The sequence below is a fragment of the Tenebrio molitor genome, chromosome 2 (assembly GCF_963966145.1).
Source record: "Tenebrio molitor chromosome 2, icTenMoli1.1, whole genome shotgun sequence".
Lineage (NCBI taxonomy): Eukaryota > Metazoa > Arthropoda > Insecta > Coleoptera > Tenebrionidae > Tenebrio > Tenebrio molitor.
This window is the reverse complement of record NC_091047.1, coordinates 16,204,048-16,222,708: the sequence shown is the minus strand read 5'-3', so window position 1 is coordinate 16,222,708 and position 18,661 is coordinate 16,204,048. Positions and strand designations below refer to the sequence as shown.

At 35.4% G+C, this 18,661-nt stretch overlaps 2 protein-coding genes and 1 long non-coding RNA gene across 6 annotated transcripts; 1 reads left to right on the top strand and 2 right to left on the bottom strand.

Moving 5' to 3' along the window:
• Window positions 1–4,632: 4,632 nt before the first annotated feature.
• On the bottom strand, window positions 4,633–5,797 carry LOC138124784 (uncharacterized). The gene is made up of 2 exons (XR_011157268.1): window positions 5,090–5,797; window positions 4,633–5,027 (listed from the first exon to the last, which is right to left on the bottom strand). It is a non-coding gene; the product is annotated as an uncharacterized lncRNA (long non-coding RNA).
• Window positions 5,798–7,937: 2,140 nt separating this feature from the next.
• grsm (granny smith) lies at window positions 7,938–11,610 on the top strand. Of its 2 annotated transcripts, none has more exons than XM_069039941.1 (9): window positions 7,938–8,107; window positions 8,526–8,875; window positions 9,816–9,954; window positions 10,009–10,142; window positions 10,194–10,418; window positions 10,472–10,617; window positions 10,720–10,876; window positions 10,928–11,215; window positions 11,339–11,610. In XM_069039941.1, exons 2-9 carry the CDS (start codon window positions 8,534–8,536, stop codon window positions 11,477–11,479), a joined length of 1,572 nt encoding a protein of 523 aa, XP_068896042.1. In that variant the 5' UTR covers window positions 7,938–8,107; window positions 8,526–8,533; the 3' UTR covers window positions 11,480–11,610. The 2 variants fall into 2 exon arrangements, with proteins under 2 accessions (XP_068896042.1, XP_068896043.1); XM_069039942.1 differs by lacking the exon at window positions 7,938–8,107 and adding an exon at window positions 8,186–8,318.
• Window positions 11,465–18,598, bottom strand: scra (scraps). Of its 3 annotated transcripts, none has more exons than XM_069039937.1 (17): window positions 18,235–18,597; window positions 18,018–18,171; window positions 17,766–17,906; window positions 16,548–16,717; window positions 15,181–15,363; window positions 14,588–15,127; window positions 14,282–14,414; window positions 14,058–14,220; window positions 13,793–13,889; window positions 13,513–13,644; window positions 13,050–13,458; window positions 12,828–12,995; window positions 12,543–12,778; window positions 12,320–12,490; window positions 12,077–12,271; window positions 11,855–12,027; window positions 11,465–11,804 (listed from the first exon to the last, which is right to left on the bottom strand). In XM_069039937.1, exons 1-17 carry the CDS (start codon window positions 18,250–18,252, stop codon window positions 11,711–11,713), a joined length of 3,177 nt encoding a protein of 1,058 aa, XP_068896038.1. In that variant the 5' UTR covers window positions 18,253–18,597; the 3' UTR covers window positions 11,465–11,710. The 3 variants fall into 3 exon arrangements, with proteins under 3 accessions (XP_068896038.1, XP_068896039.1, XP_068896037.1); XM_069039938.1 differs by having other exon boundaries at window positions 17,766–17,894; window positions 18,235–18,596; XM_069039936.1 differs by having other exon boundaries at window positions 17,766–18,171; window positions 18,235–18,598.
• Window positions 18,599–18,661: the final 63 nt, after the last annotated feature.

Sequence of the window (18,661 nt, the reverse complement as noted above, 5' to 3'; positions counted from 1 at the left end):
GAACATGATTTTTAAAAATGGAAGATTTGGTGCTGTCAGATCGGCGGATGAAGTTGACTTTTATTGCCAGGGGAAATGGAGTATCCGAAAATATTGTTTGGAATGTTTTGCACGATGATTCGGCATGAACAAAGTGTTTGGACTTTGAATTCCAAACTTCCTTACGCCAGACCAAAACTTGTCAGGAAAGAAATTTCCCATGAAAATTGAAAAAGCTTTACAAGCCCCTATTATTTTTTTTTCCGCAAATTGGTACCGAGGTATATCACTGGAACCCTCCTACCAAACAAGAATCAATGCAGTGGGTTCACAAAGTTCGCTTCCCCCCAAAAAAAGCCAAAACACAGTCTTCGGGCGGCGCATGGCAACCATTTTTTGGGCCGAGCAAGGGATTCTGCATATTGAAAGACGGTAAAAGGTACTACAATCAATGGAGAGGTTTATTTGAAGACAATTTGAAGGTTAAAAGAAGCATTGAAATTGAAACGGCCTTCATTGTGGCGTCAAAAGAATTTGATCCTTTCTGAAAATTGCAAGGTCCATAAGGCATGCAATATTCAGGCTGTAATTCAGGAATGTGGATTAACTGAACTGCGTCATCCATCGTACAGCCCCGACCTAGCACCCTGCGACTTCTTTTTGTTCAAAAAACTAAAAAAAAAAACTAGGGGCCCAAAATTTACCACCGATAAATGAGCTAAAGACAGCTGCTGATGCTTATTTTGCAGAGCGTCGTAAAGAATTTTTTCTTGAAGGAATGCGGAAACTCGAGAAACGTATTAAGTGTATAAGCGTTAAAGGTATAGTTATGTAGAAAAATAAAATTATTTGGTTCTCCTATGTGTTTTTTTTCATGGCTAGGTAGATTACATAAAAAATTGCCCTCGTACTACATATTTGAAAATTATTCGACACAAATCAAGGCGCACAAATGGGTAAGCAGCATACGGTAAGCATAATGAATGACAAAACGAGAATTCTGTTTGTCATAGAAACTTGGAGGGGTTAATGTTAGCCAATAGTTTTGTAAAGTAGACTCGGGTTGCATAAATCCACTTGTCATTTGCAACATTTTTTCAATATTTTTGAACCAAATAAAGGAACCAGAAAATCAGTTTGGGTTGAATATTTTCCATATAAGTACAGTTTTAAAGTAATTTCAAATGACTAATGCCATAAAGATGCTGTTGCAAATGCAAAGTGGTTTTTTGCAACTTGAGTCAACTATATATAGAATGTCCCAAAATTGACGTACAAACTTCTTACTATACTAAGGACAACATTAGTTATTTAAACAGGAGGTAACTAATATATACCTGTCGAGGACAGGTTTGCCCCCGAGCGATAGCGAGGGGTAGCAATAGAGTCCGAGACTGGTTAAATTAGTTACCTCCCGAATTGTTTATAATATTTTTTCCACTCTCAAAGTTATTTTGAATTGCATACTTTCTTTTTGATGAATTTATTTTAAATATTTGAATAAAATACTAATGTTGACTCAAGTTGCAAAAAACCAATTTGGATTTGCAACAGCAATTTTATGGCATTAGTCGTTTGAAATTACTTTAAAACTGTACTTATATGGAAAATATTCAATCCAAACTATGATTTTCTGGCCTTTTTGTGCCTTTATTTGGTTTAAAAATATTGAAAAAATGCTGTTGCAAATGACAAGTGGTTTTTTGCAACTTGAGTCGACTTTAGTATAGTTGACTCAAGTCGCAAAAAACCACTTGTCATTTGCAACAGCATTTTTTCAATATTTTTGAACCAAATAAAGGCACAAAGGGACCAAAAAATCATAGTTTGAATTGAATATTTTCCATATAAGCACAGTTTTAAAGTAATTTCAAATGATTAATGCCATAAAAGTGCTGTTGCAAATGACAAGTGGTTTTTTGCAACTTGAGTCAACTTTAAACCAACCATCAGTGTCTTTAATAAATGACAATTATTAAAAATCACTTTGAAGTTTTTATTGTGACATCAAAAAAGCAGGGAAATAGCATTATCAAGTCAAAAGTTGGGTTATATTCAGTAAAGGCCAGTTCACACATATTTGTCAGTTATGGCCAAGATTCCGTGTCCGTCTGATTCTAATCCTACTTTGAATTGATTGACGTTGTCATTCCTAACAATCTAGAATGCAATGCGATACGACTCCCTTCACATCGTGTTGCCATAATGTCGATTTTTGTATCACCGTTGCAGTTTTTGTGCGCAAATATCGCCAGTCGTGTTGAAAAAGAAGCAGTAAAATGAGTGATCTTATATATGTGTTCTGTGGTGATTCCGAAAACTGTAGAAGAAACTTGGAATGTGGGGTGCGTTCAGCCCTGATTTCTGAGAAATCCAGAGAACGCTAGGAGTAAGAGTCACTCGTTTCTTCGAAGTTCAGTTACATTTAAGATTGTGTCGAAAACAAGATTCAATTTACAAGAAAAATTTCTCATGGTGTCACAACTAAAGAATTTTTGAAACCGACGATCTCAATGTGTAATCAAAAAAACAAGGAAAACGCGGGGTATGAAAATTTTGACAAAACAAATGTCGCGGCAAGTCCGCTAATATTACCTATGTCATTGCAGCGGTAAGGAATGCCGTAATGCCGATTACAAGAGCCGTGTGAGTTTCCAGAAAGTGCTAACATCTTGCTTGTCTTCAACTTCTGTCTACATAAGTAAAGAATTTTCGAAACCAGCGACCTTAATATGTAATCAAGAAGACAAGAAAAATCCGGGGTATGAAAATTTTCACAATTCTAATGTCGCGGCAAGTCTGCTAATGTTATTTCATTGCAGTGGCAAGGAAGGCCGACTACAAGATTTTTATGAGTTTCCAGAAAGTGCCCCCACAACTTGTCTTCAACTTCTGTCTACATAAAAATTATTAATTTTGAATAAACTTTACTTACCGTTCTAGAACACCAAAAATTACTTACCGTCCAGTTTATCGTTAGCAACGAGTAAACAGAGCTTACCGTCTTGGAAACAGACGTGGTAAGCAGGCACATAGAGTACAATCGCGCAAAAATGTATTGTGCGTTGCATTTTTAATTCTGTCGGGCACATTATCACTCCTGAAATACCCTGTATTAATAAAACCTAATATATTACTGCTACTATATTGAAGTTTTCTTTCGTCTTTCCTAAGTGCAAACATGCAGAATAATAATAAAACATGTAAACCTGCTCTTTTCATTTTTTTTTTAAATTTGTTGTAGTGTAGAGTGAACATTTTTAGTAACATTTATGTCAAGCAAACAGTAGTAAAGTTAGTATATTAAATAGAGTTGGCTCCATCTTGTTTCCTAGGGGTGTTTTTCGATTGATTGTTTCATTCATCATCATTTTCGACCAATCGTAAGGCTTTATTTTTTGGATTATATTGACTATTCCATTCACGTCATTTATTAAAAATGGACCAATAAAAACACAATTTGGTAATTGTTCACTTTAACTACTTCTGGAATTTTCGCGTTTTTTCTGGCTAGACAGCCTCAGGGCGTCCTCCTAGATCGTGTCCCACCATTCAAACCTTGTGTAAATGCCTTTTTTTCTCTCTTGTTGTGTTTCAAGGTCGCGCCGAGTCTTAGTATAACTAAAGGGTATGGAAAATTTTCATTTGCACAAGGTTTGACTGATGGGAAACGATGTAGGAGGACGTCCTGAGGCTATCTAGCCAGAAAAAACGCGAAAATTCCAGAAGTAGTTAAAGTGAACAATTACCCACAATTTTACACATTTGTTACCATGGTTTCAAAAAATTGGAAATTGTATCGGTAATACCACTAGTGATAGAATTGCTTCCAAATGGACTCACGTCTCACGTGTCTTTTTTGTGTTGTTGGAAACATTTTCTTCGATTTCTGCGTTAATTTCTTTTCCGATTTGCTGCCAAATTGCCAAAGTTGGTTCATGGAATAGTCCTCCGAATACAACTCGTAGTCCAAATTATGTAGAATATTTTACAAACTGGTTTCACTCATTCAATTGTGCTTGCGAATCTCACTCGTGCTGACGCACTCGTGGATCCATTCCCAATCCCAAGCACAATTGATAATTCGCGACCAGTTTGAAAAATAATCGACATATAATTTGGACTACTCGTGGTATTATAAATGATAATTCGATAATTCGTCAAGTAGGTTTCTCAGATGTTTTCAATCCTACTGCTAAAGTAATAAAATAAATAGGTACTGTTGTCAAATATGGTACTGTTTAATTCATGAAATAATCAACCGAATTACACTCTAGCTCTTGAAATGATCTGTTTTAACACTCAAGCTGTCAAGCTCTCAAAAGGTAACCACTCGTGTCACTTTGACATAATTTCCTTCCACCTTCGGTGTCGAGAAATTAATACTGTCAAAGTGACACTCGTTACCTAGGAGAGCTTTCGTGTTAAAAATCGATCATTTCAGAGCTCTCGTGGAATTTACTAACTTTAACCAAACCCATATTTTTATTTTATTTTAGCAATCAGTGGATATCAAAAGTCTTGCGAAACTGCTCCAGTTCCTGCAACCCCAAAAAACGAGAAAATTGGTACAGTCACGATCACGGTCGTTGTTATTCAACTGACCAGGTTTTATATATTTCTAACACCACTTTGGAATTTTTGACATGGATGTCAATTTGTCAATCATTTTTATTGTGCGTGACAGAATTTGTGTAACAAAAATTTTAAATGTTAGTCATAATGACAATAAAGCTTAGGCTACACAATTTTTTTCGAATTGACAGTATATAAAATAACTGACGAAATTCCGTGATCGTAACTGTACTTAAGTAACAACACATTTATGCAGAATGTCATTTAATTTAATTTAAAATTAATTTCAAGAAATCAACCCATGAGAAAGTGCATTTCATTAATCTTCTATACTAAGGACAACGTAGCATTTTATCTGCCCCGCCCATTACATTTTCTTAGTTACCAATCAAATAGGTTGTTAAGACGATCTGATTTACACAGAAAAAATTCTGACATTCGAATTGTCTTAATGACATTTCATTTTTTAAAACCTAAAACAGAGAGAGCGTTTTTAAATTCATCGATGGATCAATCGGTGGAATCAGTTTTCTACCAAAACGTTGTTATATTACTGTTAGATTTATGTTGAGCTTAAGAAAACACGTTTCTTTATTCACCAAAATTTTCATGTTGGGCTCAACCAAAATTCACCTTTCCCATCTACAATGGGAGTTGGTTGTTTGGTGGACGAATAGTGGGGGAAATGTCAAAATAGTTTGTCGAAGTCAAACTGTCAATGTCAAAGCAAAACGAGGGAAAAACTGGAAAAGTGCAACATTATTCACGTATCCTCTAATTTTTTCATGAGTCTTTCTTCTGTTTAAAATAATTTCTTCATCAGAGGAAGTTAATAAATCATCATCTGATGAATCTTCCAAAGGCATTGTAATCCGTTTTACCAATATTAAGGTCCCAAGAAGACTAATGTCGCACATATTTATTCATATAATAATAGTCGCCGAAAATGAAAAAATGTTTAGGTTATGTTTACACTTCAGGTGTCATGACGTCAGCACAGTCATCAGTTTTCCACCAAATCCGTTTCCCTATTCATCACATTTTTGCACAACATAAATGTTCAACACAAAAAAAACTTATGATTGACAGTCCACCAATGTTGAAATTCACCGCAAAAAGTTGATGAATTTAAAAACGCTACCAATAATTGTGGACTTGACAGCAAAATTCTAACCTCAACTTTTTTACGTGGCAAATGTGATGAAAAATAATACAGATTGAATTTATGTGGGCGGAGCAGATAAAAAATTATAACGGCAATACTCTTGAAACCCCAATAGTACCGGGTGACTTTTTAATGATTGAAATTATTTTTGTTCGGTTGGCAACACATTTACGATTTTATATTAGTACACTTGACTTGACTGTCAAATTCAAATATGACAGTTCAAAAGTCAAAATAAATCAGATTGTTATTATTTATTTCTAGAATCTCAACCTAGAAAGTGAATCAACAGACAACTTTTTGACAAATGACTACCAATTGCCAATTATTCGGGAGTGTCAACCCACCAAATTTGTCTCAATCATTAAATCTCATCCGGTATGATCTACATACCACAGTGTCATACTCGGACGTGTCAAACGGAAGTAAGGGAACTACCCGCTCGTTACGGCTACGGCGCTGCGCTACGTGTCGTGTCGTGTCAAGTCAAACACTTTATTCTAGGCAGTGTTGCCAGATCTACCGAATTTTCGGTATATCTACCGAATTCGCATAAAATCTACCGATCTACTGATTTAAACCTCAAATCTACCGAAAAGTTACTCAAAAAAATCTTCATAATCTAACATTTTTAATAAACATTTTTTACTTCATTTGCATAAGAGAACATCTAAGGCGTTTTGTTTTGGACTGGTTGATGTGCCGTTATTCCTGGAGTTGAAAGGGTGATCCCGTTAATTACCCCGCTTTCTTTGTGTTCTGTTGTCGAAGGTGTGAAAGTGTAGCTTTTATTTATGTTTAGTTATTTTCTACATGTTACGGACTTGAACGTATTTCTTTAGAATTATATGACTGTAACTGTTTTGTTGTTCTTTTTTTTTGCTTTTCTCCTTTTGCCAATTGTGTTTCACAATTTATTAATTTATTTTCCCATTTATTTTGCTAGTAAGCGATGATTTGTTGAATAAATTCCTTTTTTCTACAACTGTCAAAAAAACGTGACATTTATGCATCGTTATCAAGTCGCAAAGTATGTCATTTTTGATAGTGAAAAAATATTTGTCAAAAAGTTTCCTTGGATGCTAAAATAGTTATATTTTAGCACCCAAGGAAACTTTTTGACGAATATTTTAGCATCCAAGGAAAATTTTACAAAAATTAAAAAATTCAAAAATTTTAAAATGCTGTTGTAGAAAAAATAGTGTTTGTATTTCGTACGCAAGATGATTGTTTTGTTGGCGCATTCGAATGAGTTTGAAGTCTCGACCTGACGGTCTCGACCAAAAACTCATTCTCATGCCCCAACAAAAAACAATCACTTTGCGCACTTAATACAAAAATAACTATATTGTGATATGTGTTTCATTATTTGTCAATTAACTTTTATATTGTGATAATTACACATTACATTATGTAATTACAATTGGTATGAATCATCGTCAGAGACGAAGAAATAATAATATAAGTAACGATAAACGTGGTTTAATAATCAATTCCATGAATAATGGTTCAATGGCAAATAATGTACGGCTACAATTTAAATTAAGTAAAGTTTGACTAAACACAGTAAGGGAAATTTACATATTCAACGTACACGAAAATTCAAATTGCTGCAACAAACGAAAACACATTATATGAAACAGTTCATAATGCTTCTGAACATATAAGTCCGGAAAATTATCATGTTATGTAGTATGTTGTACGTGGAAACTTTTCGAAGAAATGAAATAATGAATTAAAAATTTAATAATGCCATGTAATATGTATTGTTTTATGACAATATTTCTAGGATTAAATGGAAAACAGCGATTTTGTTTACGTAAAAACCGTGAAGTTCTTGCAAGTTTTTCCAACGTTATACTTCATAGAAATATTGCTTTTTAGTTTTTTCAGTCTACTGGAAGGCGTTTTGTTTTGGACTGGTTGATGTGCCGTTATTTCTGGAATCGAAGGGGTGATCCACACCAAACTCCGTTAAATGCCCTATTTTTTTTTGTGTTTAAATTACGCCATGATGAGGGTGTGAAAGAGCGTAGCTTTTATTTATGTAAAATTCAATCGTTTTATTACAAGAAATACGTCCAGTGCCGAGAAATTAAAAAATCTACCGATTTTTTACGAAACCTACCGAAAAGTTCCGAGTTGATCTACCGAAATGTCACTCGATGGGTCTGGCAACACTGATTCTAGGACTTTATTATGTCAAATAACGGCAGCACTGGCGTTCTAGTTTTTGTCAGAGTTGTTTCCAGATAGTTGTTTCTACACGTGCTAAAGAGAGAAATCTGTATTTAGCTTAGCTGTTGGGCTGTTGCCCTGTTGCTGTCGATTTGTTGATTAGTGCTGATCAGTCAGCAGAAGTTCGCAGTTAGCAGTTCTACATATTAGGTATTATGTGATCTGATTGTGTGGTTGGAGGCGATTTCGCAATTCATTTTTTTCCAAATGAAAATATATACTCCAAAATACTAATATCATAACCGTTGTGGTGCATGCGCGAGTATGTATTTTGTAGATATTTGAGAATGAAGGTTAAGAGTACAATTCTCTTTTTGATTTTCAATTAAATTAAATAGGATGTAACTTAACTAGGTATCAGGTAATTTTTAACTTCTGTAAGAATAAATGTTTATTGACCGACGATCGTTTAAGTCAAGTGGTATATTTTACTCCGTGGCCTGTGCCAACCACTCATTCGCTACTTAAATTTAGAATTATATCTGAAAAATTGAGACATCCCCGATCCGTGTTATCTTTGCGATAAGTTCTTCACAAACACTCCGATTGAGTGAGATTAAATTTGCAGTTGTTAAAATGACGGCAGAGATGAGTACGAAACTGGTTTTTCATAGTGGTTTAACCAAAACCGACCCCCATCAGAGCCCCGTCGTGATCATCGGCCAAGTGAAACACTTAACCCAGTTGAAGTTTCAAGATATTAGAAACAAACTCGAGCCCAGAGTTACTGAAGATGTCTTCAAGGTTGCGGTTTCTAGTCTACACCCTTCACCCACTGACAGTTGCTCGCTTTATCTAAATTTGGCCACGATCGCGGCTCTACCAGTGAAATGCAGTCGACATAACACCCCGTCGAGAGCTCACGCTGTTACTCGCCTAGTTCAGAGCTGCACAGTTGGAGTTGATGAAAGTATTGTGGTGAGTGATATTTTAAGATAGAACTACAGTTTTGTATAGTCATTCCACTTGAAAATTGTATGCAAAAGAGTTTGTAATAAAAACATGTTATACAGGGTGTGTCAAAAGTCGCGGATACGCTCTTGGAACTTGGAAGTATTCACTTTCGAGTATCCACTACGGTTGTTAGTTTTATTTTATCTAAATTCGTTGAGACACAGTGAGCTTTCAAATGTTAGAATAAGAACCTATCATAACTGAAATTATCTGTGTTATAAACAAAATAGGTGTTCGAAACGAATCAAAAATAAGTTAAGAACAACTAGTGGTTATAGCGATAAGTATGTTAAAATTAGTCTTCTTCTTTGATGTTAAAGTTTGAGGAAAAATGTCCGAAAACCATTTGGAAACATGCTTATATCACTTGGTAGGCATCACTGAACCCGTGTTTAAAAGGCTGTCCGCGACTTACGACACACCCTGTATAAAGTGATTAAATTAGTCCGAAATTTACCTCATATATGTAACAAAAAAAAGGCTGCAATGGCTTGTGGTGCATCTTTCGTCTATTTACAAAAAAAAAACTTATTTGAAAATAAAACAATCACGGGTATCGAATCGCCCTCGAAACAGTCATACAATTATTACTAAGTATGCTTTTTGTGCTTTTGATAATGGCAAAAATTTAACACTATTTTACAATCCCATCGCAAATGTTATCGGGATTTCTTTAGAAACCCTAGCACCGGTTTTGTTTCCGCAAATATGTACAGTGTGATCAAGAACGACTGAATCTGTTGGTAACAATGAAATTTGGCAAATTTGAAATTTACCATCAAAGGTTCATTTTTGTAATAGAATAAACATAACCGGCATAACCAAAAATATCTAAAGTTAAAAAATCCGGTCAGTGCCAATTACGAGACAAAAAATGTTCTGAAGTAATTTTTTTATGTGATAGATAATTTGCGAACGAAGCGATGTGTATGCTAGCGGTTGTGCCGTTGCGAGAGCCTTTCCCGTCTACAGCAGAAAGACAGGTTCCAGCAATGAAAACACAACAGTTTCGGTGGAATTCGTAATTGTGCCATCAAATTCTGGTTAGTAAAACAAACAGTTGTCAATTATGGTTAGTTTATCGTTTTGTTGCACAGAAAGTGGAGACGAGGCCACCGAACTAACACCAGAAGAATTAAAAGTTCTAGACGATGCTGCCACCGGGATCCGTCTCGCGGCTCGAATCGTGGATACACCTTGTAATGAGATGAACGTTGATAATTTTTTACAAGTAAAGAGTCACAATAAAAAGAAAACTTGTGCATTATTGCTATCGTTGTAGGAAATTCGAAACATCGGAGATGCCCTAAAAATTGAACCGACTGTAATAAGGGGTGAAGAGCTGGCGGAGAAAGGTTTCGGTGGGATTTACGGTGTCGGCAAAGCTGCAACCGTTCCTCCTGCATTGGCTGTTCTCAGTTACACTCCTCCGGGTGCCCATTCAACAGTGGCATGGGTCGGGAAAGGAATCGTTTACGACACTGGCGGTTTAAGTATCAAGGGAAAAGTACGCCGGTACTCATTACTATTTTCTGATTTGTACGTAAACACAAATTTTAGACTGCCATGCCGGGTATGAAGAGGGATTGTGGTGGTGCTGCGGGAATTTTGGGAGCCTTTTACACAGCGGTTAAGGCGAATTTTACCCAAAATTTACACGCCGTCTTTTGTTTGGCTGAAAATGCCGTCGGACCAAACTCGACGAAGTAAGCACTTACATTTTTTTTTACAAATCCTCTGTAAAACCCGTTTTCTCACAATTTCACTCGAGAGACATTAACAATTATTATTAACATTAACTATTGTAGGCCTGACGACATACACATATTATATTCCGGACGCACCGTTGAAATCAACAATACTGACGCAGAAGGACGTCTAGTATTGTCTGACGGTGTCGCTTACGCCCAGAAGGACTTGAAAGCGAATATAATTCTGGATATGGCGACTCTTACAGGAGCGCAGGTGGATTGAACGAGCAAGACAGTCATTTTAGTAATATGTAATTTGTTTTAGGGTGTTGCTACAGGAAAGTATCACGCCGCATTGTTAACAAACAGTGAGGATTGGGAGTCTATTGTAGTGGAAGCCGGTTTGGTTTCCGGTGATTTAGTTTTTCCGATACCGTATTGTCCCGAGTTGCACTTTTCTGAATTTTCATCGGCCGTTGCCGACATGAAAAATTCAGTTGCAGATCGCAGCAATGCCCAGTCAAGTTGCGCGGGATTATTTATAGCTGCCCATTTAGGATTTGATTATCCTGGCATTTGGATGCACGTTGACATGGCAACGCCAGTTCATTGTGTAAGTCTCTTTACAGAAGCGTGAATGCAATTTGAGTGGATGTAACATAATTAATTACATATTACTCAAATAGTATTCTAGTTTTCAAAGATTTGTTGATTAAAGTTTCTCTTGCTTGATTAGGGAGAAAGAGCAACCGGTTACGGTGTGGCCTTGTTGACCACTCTCTTTGGGAAGTTTTGCAACCAGACTCTGCTCAAATCCATAGCGCCCGATTTAGACGTGAAAAATGAAAGTGTTGCGAAGAAATTGAGAAAAAAATAGTTTATTTCATATTAAAAAAATTCAATAATTGTTACAATTCAAAAAGTGAATGTGCCACACTTAAAATTTTAACCCATTAAATGTACAATACCTTCATCTTGTAAAATTACAAATACAGTTTTTTAATTAAATGATTATTTACACCATATAAAGATTAATATAAAAGTACGTTAAAAATATATTGCTCGTAAATCAAAAATCGGAAAGTGCCAAAACAGCCATTCGGGATTTTTACCAGCCCATGCGTTGGAGAGCAGACAGAGCTGCGTTAAATTTGTTGCACCATTCGATTCGCTCTTCTTTTGTGTCGGCAGAAAGAAGATGGCTGAAACGTTTGATTTTTAGATGCGCAACAAAAATCGGAAGACGTTTTACCGTATTGTGGTTTTGGGTCCGTTGCAAACCGTCACTAAACTTTCTTTATCTTGAGGATGTCCGCTTCTTTCTATTTCGAGCAAAAAAGTGTGTAATCGTGCACAAATGTCACGACTAACAGGCCCGACTTGTTTTGTGACACAATCGTTCAAACTTATAGAGTTGATGGGTGGCTGCACACAACAAATTTACTTTTTGATCAACGAAACAAAAAAATCTTACCATTGTCTTTTCATTATCTGGATACTTCCAATAGTTTAAGGTGTCGCCTTTTAAAAGACACCATCTACGATGCCACGCACCAAATCCGGATATATCTTCGAACATTGTCAAAAAACCTCGATGTTCGACGGAGAGCGTCAAATCGCAACAAGTGCACATTTCAACGATGCCTTCCAAGGGACTCATGGAAGGTGCCTGGGAATTCATTTTAATCATCATGGAATAAATCAAATGTGGACTTACGTTATTTAAACTCCACTGCTTTTTTTTGGCAGCTCCCATGGAAAATACAACATATCCCATGAGAGCGAAGGTGGGTGAACGCACAACATGCGGACCTGCTGGTGATTCTTGTACGGGTCGTATTAAACGCGATTCCTGTTTTGATTTTTTTGGGGTTAATTTAGTACTCGGCTATAAAAACGTGCTACTTAGAAAGGGAGAATAAAAGCACAAAATAAACAACCTTTTTTATATGATACTTGATTTCGTGAGGGAGAACTTCTTCTTGGGCTTGCAGACAGTACACTTCGAACGTGACGGTAGAATCATTGTAGATGTTTTCCAGCGTAACAACTCCCGGTATGCACAACTCCAATTCTGGGTTTTTACTGTTGGAAGCGATCGTTGAAACTAACGGAGTTGGCAGAACTTGGTCCGCATATTTGACCAAACAAACAACGTGATGGCCTTTACCCCCAGCTGAAAATACCGATTAGGTTTTTTTCTTTGTTGGACAATTTCAAAATACCTGCAGCTAGTGCAGTAACATATTTCTGTTTTAAAGGCAGCACTATTTTAGACAATGTCAACGTTCCTTTTTGTAGAGGCAATCGTTCTGATGTTTGTCTTTGAGGTCTCAGAGTTTTTTCCACCTCTAATCGTTGTAATTCGTGCAGAGCAGCTTGTCGTCGATGGGCTGTAAACAAATGAGTGAGCGCAACTCCGAAGTAATGGCAACGATAATAATTACTGGAGAGAAGCAGAACACGTTCGGCCTCGACTTGTTCGGTCGAACCCATAAATTCCGGTGTTGAATTGCACAGATTAAGGGCTTGACTGGTTTGAGAAATGATCATTTCTTGTTTGGTCACTTCGTTTTTCAACTGAGCCATTTTGACTTTTATCAGTTCTTGATCTTCTGAGCAAACTTCTGACGCTTCTTCTTCCAAAGGTTGTCTGCATATCTGTTTTATTGGAGTGGTCGATGTTTGCGTTTGTTTTCGATAAAAACTGACGGTGTGTGTCAAGGGTAGAATATTATCGCCGTCGATGACGTGAGTTGGAAGGTTTTCGGCGACATCAACAACAGTTTTTTTCATGGGAGATTTAAATGTATTGTCATTCTGGAAATGTTTGTATTTGAAAGATTGTGAAGACTCCTGCAAAAGAAATTCTCTCATAGGAAAAAAAAATCTTTCGCAACAAATCCTTACGATTGGAGATTTTCGGCCTTTTTTAGGAGGAGTCGGACCTTCTGACTGTGCGCCGTTATAAGCTAAGGCTTCATCAATGTAATCGTCCATGTCATCCAAAACGTCAGACAGGTCGCTCTCGCATAAACTTTGCTACGAAAAATCAAGTATATTTGTGGATCTTTTTCCATTTTGTGCAGCATCTGTCACGATTTGTGTGCTTCAAAGTGTGACACTGACTTTTTTCGTGTCTTATTTGATGCAGTTCATCGTATATTATGTTTGTAAAATGTGTACTTACTTTATGATGAGGAGTTTGATCCTTGCAAACAACTCGAAGAATATCTCGACCAAAACTGGTGTTTGCATCGCCTGATTCAGCAATACTGTTCTCAAAGCTAAATAAAACACAAAGGGAAAAAATAGAAAATTACTACGCGAAATAAATTGTATATTACATTTATGATACACTGGTTAAGGAAATGCTGCCGCATAAAATTCAGTCTTATTTAGAAAATTACGAAAGACATAGAAAAAACAAAATCCAGTCAGTTATTTTATCGCACCTGCTATTATCACTCGGTGTGGCTGATCGAGATTCGTTTTCAGTTTCGGTCACTGATTCGATATCCGTTAAACTCGGATACAAACGTCCAGTTTTTTGAGGGGAAACTTTGATCCGTTTAACGTCGTTCAAAACCGCGGCAACCTTCGGACTGTCTGCTTTGCCTACAAGTGAATTTTCAAAATATTTGCTCCTCCTATTTACGTACACGTTTTACGAACTTACTGTATCTTTTGTTTGTGCTATTTCTTTTTTCATCGCTTGAAGGACAAATAGACATCTTTTTTGCAGGTTTTTCGTCTACCATTGCAGTTTCTTCAGTGGCTTCGTCGTCGTACTCAGTTTCTTCAATCTCTACCTGAAGTTTATTAGCAACAATTATTATTCGTACACATTATTTAAGACTGTTTTTTTTACATTTTGTAACAACAAAATTTTTAACTGCTTTATTTAAAAGAACAAACTAAGTACTACTTCCGGAGTACCTATTTATTTTTTTGTGCAAGACGAAATCGTGAAATATTATAATACCTCTGCAGTTTTGTGGAATCTGTTCAATAATACGTCCATCTCCTCCTGTCTTTGTTTATAAACGTTACTTTGGATTTGCTGTTGCGAAATTGTGGGTTTCGCCTCGAACAACTCTGCCACTTTGCTGGCTATTCCGCCGGCTTGAGATCCCACAGGTTCTTTATGAATCGGCGATTGTTGAATGGTTGTCGTTTTTTTCGCATTTACGGCATTTGATTTGATCGGCGTCGCCATGGCAAATGGAGCTTTAGGAATTAAAGCGGCTCCCTTGTTTTTTTCGAAAAGCGCTTTCCTTTCAGATACCGAAAGTAAGGCGGGATCTTTCTGAACTTGATTCGGAGTCGATTCAAATCTAGCTGCTTTATCAGCTATTGCAGCTGTTCGTAAAATGTGTTTTTGCGGTGATTTTATAGTCGGTTTTGCTGTTCCACGGTTCTTCTCCTCGACGATTACATTTTCTTTCTCGCTTCGGGCATTCTCTGCATTATAATTGTACACCAACCGAGAACTAGAATCGGTACGAGTGAATCCCTGCGATTCCTATAAAATCTTCATTATTATTGTTTTTATTTCGTTAGGTCAATATTAAATACCAGACTGTCTAGTACTTGTTTATCCCATTTTACATCATTTAAAGAATGTTCTATTGGTGGCGGGTTGGGTGCTTTTGGTTTAGTTAAAACCTTAGATGGACTCGATTTCTTTAAGGCGGGAGGTTGCGGTGCCGGTGGCTTCCACGATCTTTTGACAACTCTGTCTGTCTTTTCTTTGTGAACCTGGAATGTTCACAAAATCTTTTTAAATCAATGCTACCCACATTAATTTAATAAATAAATTGTTTTGCAATTGTTTGTGTTCTCAATTCTCATGTAATACGACGAATGCATCATAATATGTAAACCATAGTATCTCCAATAAGTGAATAAATTGAAAATGTGGTCAAACGTTTTAAATTTATAAAGTCCAATTTAACTTAATTCCATCCCGAACGAGCCGTTTCCGAATCGAAACATTAATGCCGCAAAAATGCTTTAAAAACAGTCACAAAACCTTACAATGAATGAAATAGCCCAAAAACATTTTAAATACACAAAGCCGCAAAAACGTGTAAGAATTTTGAATAAAAACCAAAAACATTTGCATCTTTTCTGCACTCGATAACTTTTTAATCTTACTATTCTTTCTAACGTGACATCAGTGGCGTACTCAACTTTTGTGCTTAAACTGTACATGACATTTCTGCCCTCAGCAAAATAGAATGCACGTGATTTTCATAAATGATCTGAAGATCCTAGGGTTTTATATTCGGCTATAATATAACTAGTGGTATGATTATTATCGATGATATTATGAGTGAAATTGAGCTGGAAATTTCACGATTCCGAAGGACGAGTGAAATGTCCTGCTTCAATTTCACGAATTTAATATCATCGACGATTAATCATACCACGTGTTATATTCGACGAGACAATATAATGAATGAAATACAAAATTATTCATTTATTTGTCAAACTGCCAAATTTATTTCAATCAAAAATCGCAACGACGAAAGTAAATAAGATAATATTTTTTTTGTTTTTTATTATCGCTGTGATAGCCATGCAACTAAGGACTTTACGAGTTTTCATTGGATCATTCATGATCACGTGATACATGAATTATATTGTCTAATGTATATCGATTTCAGCCTGTATATATGAAATTATCCGATTATTGCATTTTGGGCTCTTCGCTTTCTTTTATAAAAGTATAGAATTATTAATTACACGCTCAAAGGAATATGTTGCAATACATAGTGATTGAATTGGAAAAAAGTTAGTATTACACAGAAATTTTTGGTAATTTATATTGTTATACACTGAACATAATAATATTCTGATTGAATGAATGACCAGTCAAATTGTACTTGGATTAACCAAATGGACAGAAGATATGTTTTAGTACTAATTAGTCAACTTACATGATTCAAGTCATCTTCAAATTGATTAATACTTTCAGCAAGATCAGCTAACTTGCTTAATCCTCTTTTAGTTTTCACATTTTCAGGTTTTGGAGTTTTAGATAAGTCTTCAGCATGAAATTTGCTTTCTGTCTGGTGAATTGGGGAGGAAATATTTGCATCTTCTCCACCTGCAGTGTGTCCATATAAAATATTTGGAGATTTGTAATAATACACAATCTTTTTCTTTTGGTTTTCCTCTTTTGTCAATTGTATTTCACTATTTCTCACAACTATTTCATATTTACCCCACATTGACATTTAATAGAGATAGGAAATAGTTTTGAGAAATATTGAAATACATACAATTGATAAAAGAGGAAAACTAAAAGAAAAACAGTGTAATATTCCAGTTTCTCATCAAAACAAGTAACACAACTTTTTTTGGCAAATCTTACGATTAGGCTAAGGTTTTACTGTAAAAATGGGAAGTCCTGAGCCAAAAGGACTGTAGGTACATAACAAATTAAAATATAAATGGTCAAAATGTGACTTGCAATGATTCCTACAAAATAGTAAGTCACTTGAAGTTTGGTTCATTAGGCCACAGTTAAACTCTCACTTAGAATATATTTAGTACGTACGTATTAGTTATTAGAATTCTTATTGACAGGAAAATGATGCTGATTCTTAAGAACATTAGCTAGAGATATTTTCATATTTGATGGCGGAAACAAAAGACTGAGAAATGTCACAAATTTGTATTGTCAGTGTCAAATTTCTCAAAGACGTTCGTGATTTCGACAGAAATGCAGCAAATTGGCAATAGGAAAGTTATTACTCGTCGAACTAGAGACATAATTTGTAATACGTTTGATTATATGAGAATAACTTTTCCTTTTGAAGCACTGACAAAAATTGCTTTCCTTAGAATTTATTTTTTCAATCTATTTAGCGAAAATTTAAATTTACCTAGACATTCATTACTGCTTTTATGAGAAATTTGACACTGACAATATAATTTTGTGACATTTCTCAGTCTTTTGTTTCCGCCACCAAATATGAAAATACCTCTACTACATAGAATGTACAAAAAAAAATTGTTCATGTTTTAATATTAAAGAATTTATCAACAAAAAATAAATACCAGATGAAAATGAATTTGCTGTTATTTTACATACTCATTTTGGTGAGACACTTGAAATAAAATTTGTTTTCCACATTAAAAAAAAAAACTACCTGCATACAGTTTTCCCAATCTGTTTAGTCTCTTTTTCACATCTACACTAAGGCCAATGTCATTCTGATTATTTTCGCCACTGTTGAAATCATTTTGCTCTTCGATCTGCACTTCAACATGGACATTTTCTGCGGAACTGACTTTAATTTCCATATTGAAATTGTCATTTTTAATATTCAAAGTTTTCGCAGATGAAAAATCAGATGAAATATGTGTTGATGAATTTTGGCGTGTGAATGATGTAACGTTACCTTCTGAAGAACTTGTAAAATTGTCAATTAATTTAACTGCTGCATCATGATTTAAATTGGGCTCCGATAAAGTAACTTTTTCGGGAGTATTTTTTTTCGTAATACTATAATCTTGTAATATTTTCTGCCGTTCCCTAGCTCTCGAAAGCAATTTCTGATAAATTTAAAAAAATTACCAACATTAAAGTACGTAGAATACTAACAATAAGAAACTAACCTCTGTAAAAGAGTCCATTTTAATATTTCAGTTAATTGATAATGGTTTGTGAACACAAAAAACCACTGTTAACACACACAAACTTCTGTTCGTCATAAATAACCGTTAAAATAATTGAATCGTTCGCCAAAGAACGGTTTGAAATGTAACTGACGAAGATATCGTTACGTGGCGCTGCTTGCCACCAAAGTCCTTCAGTTAACCGGATTTTCCGTTAAACATTTGTTTAACCAAATTCATTATCAAATAAAAAATAAATCCGCCTTCAAAAGCAAGTAAAATTTCATCTCAAAATATGCTAAGTAATATTCGAATAAAACGATTTTTTCATATATTTTTTTAATTCCTAATTTCTTAATTTTCTGTTTGTGAATAACAATAAGCTCAGTAAACAGAAAAATTACTTGTATATATACTCTACCATCAC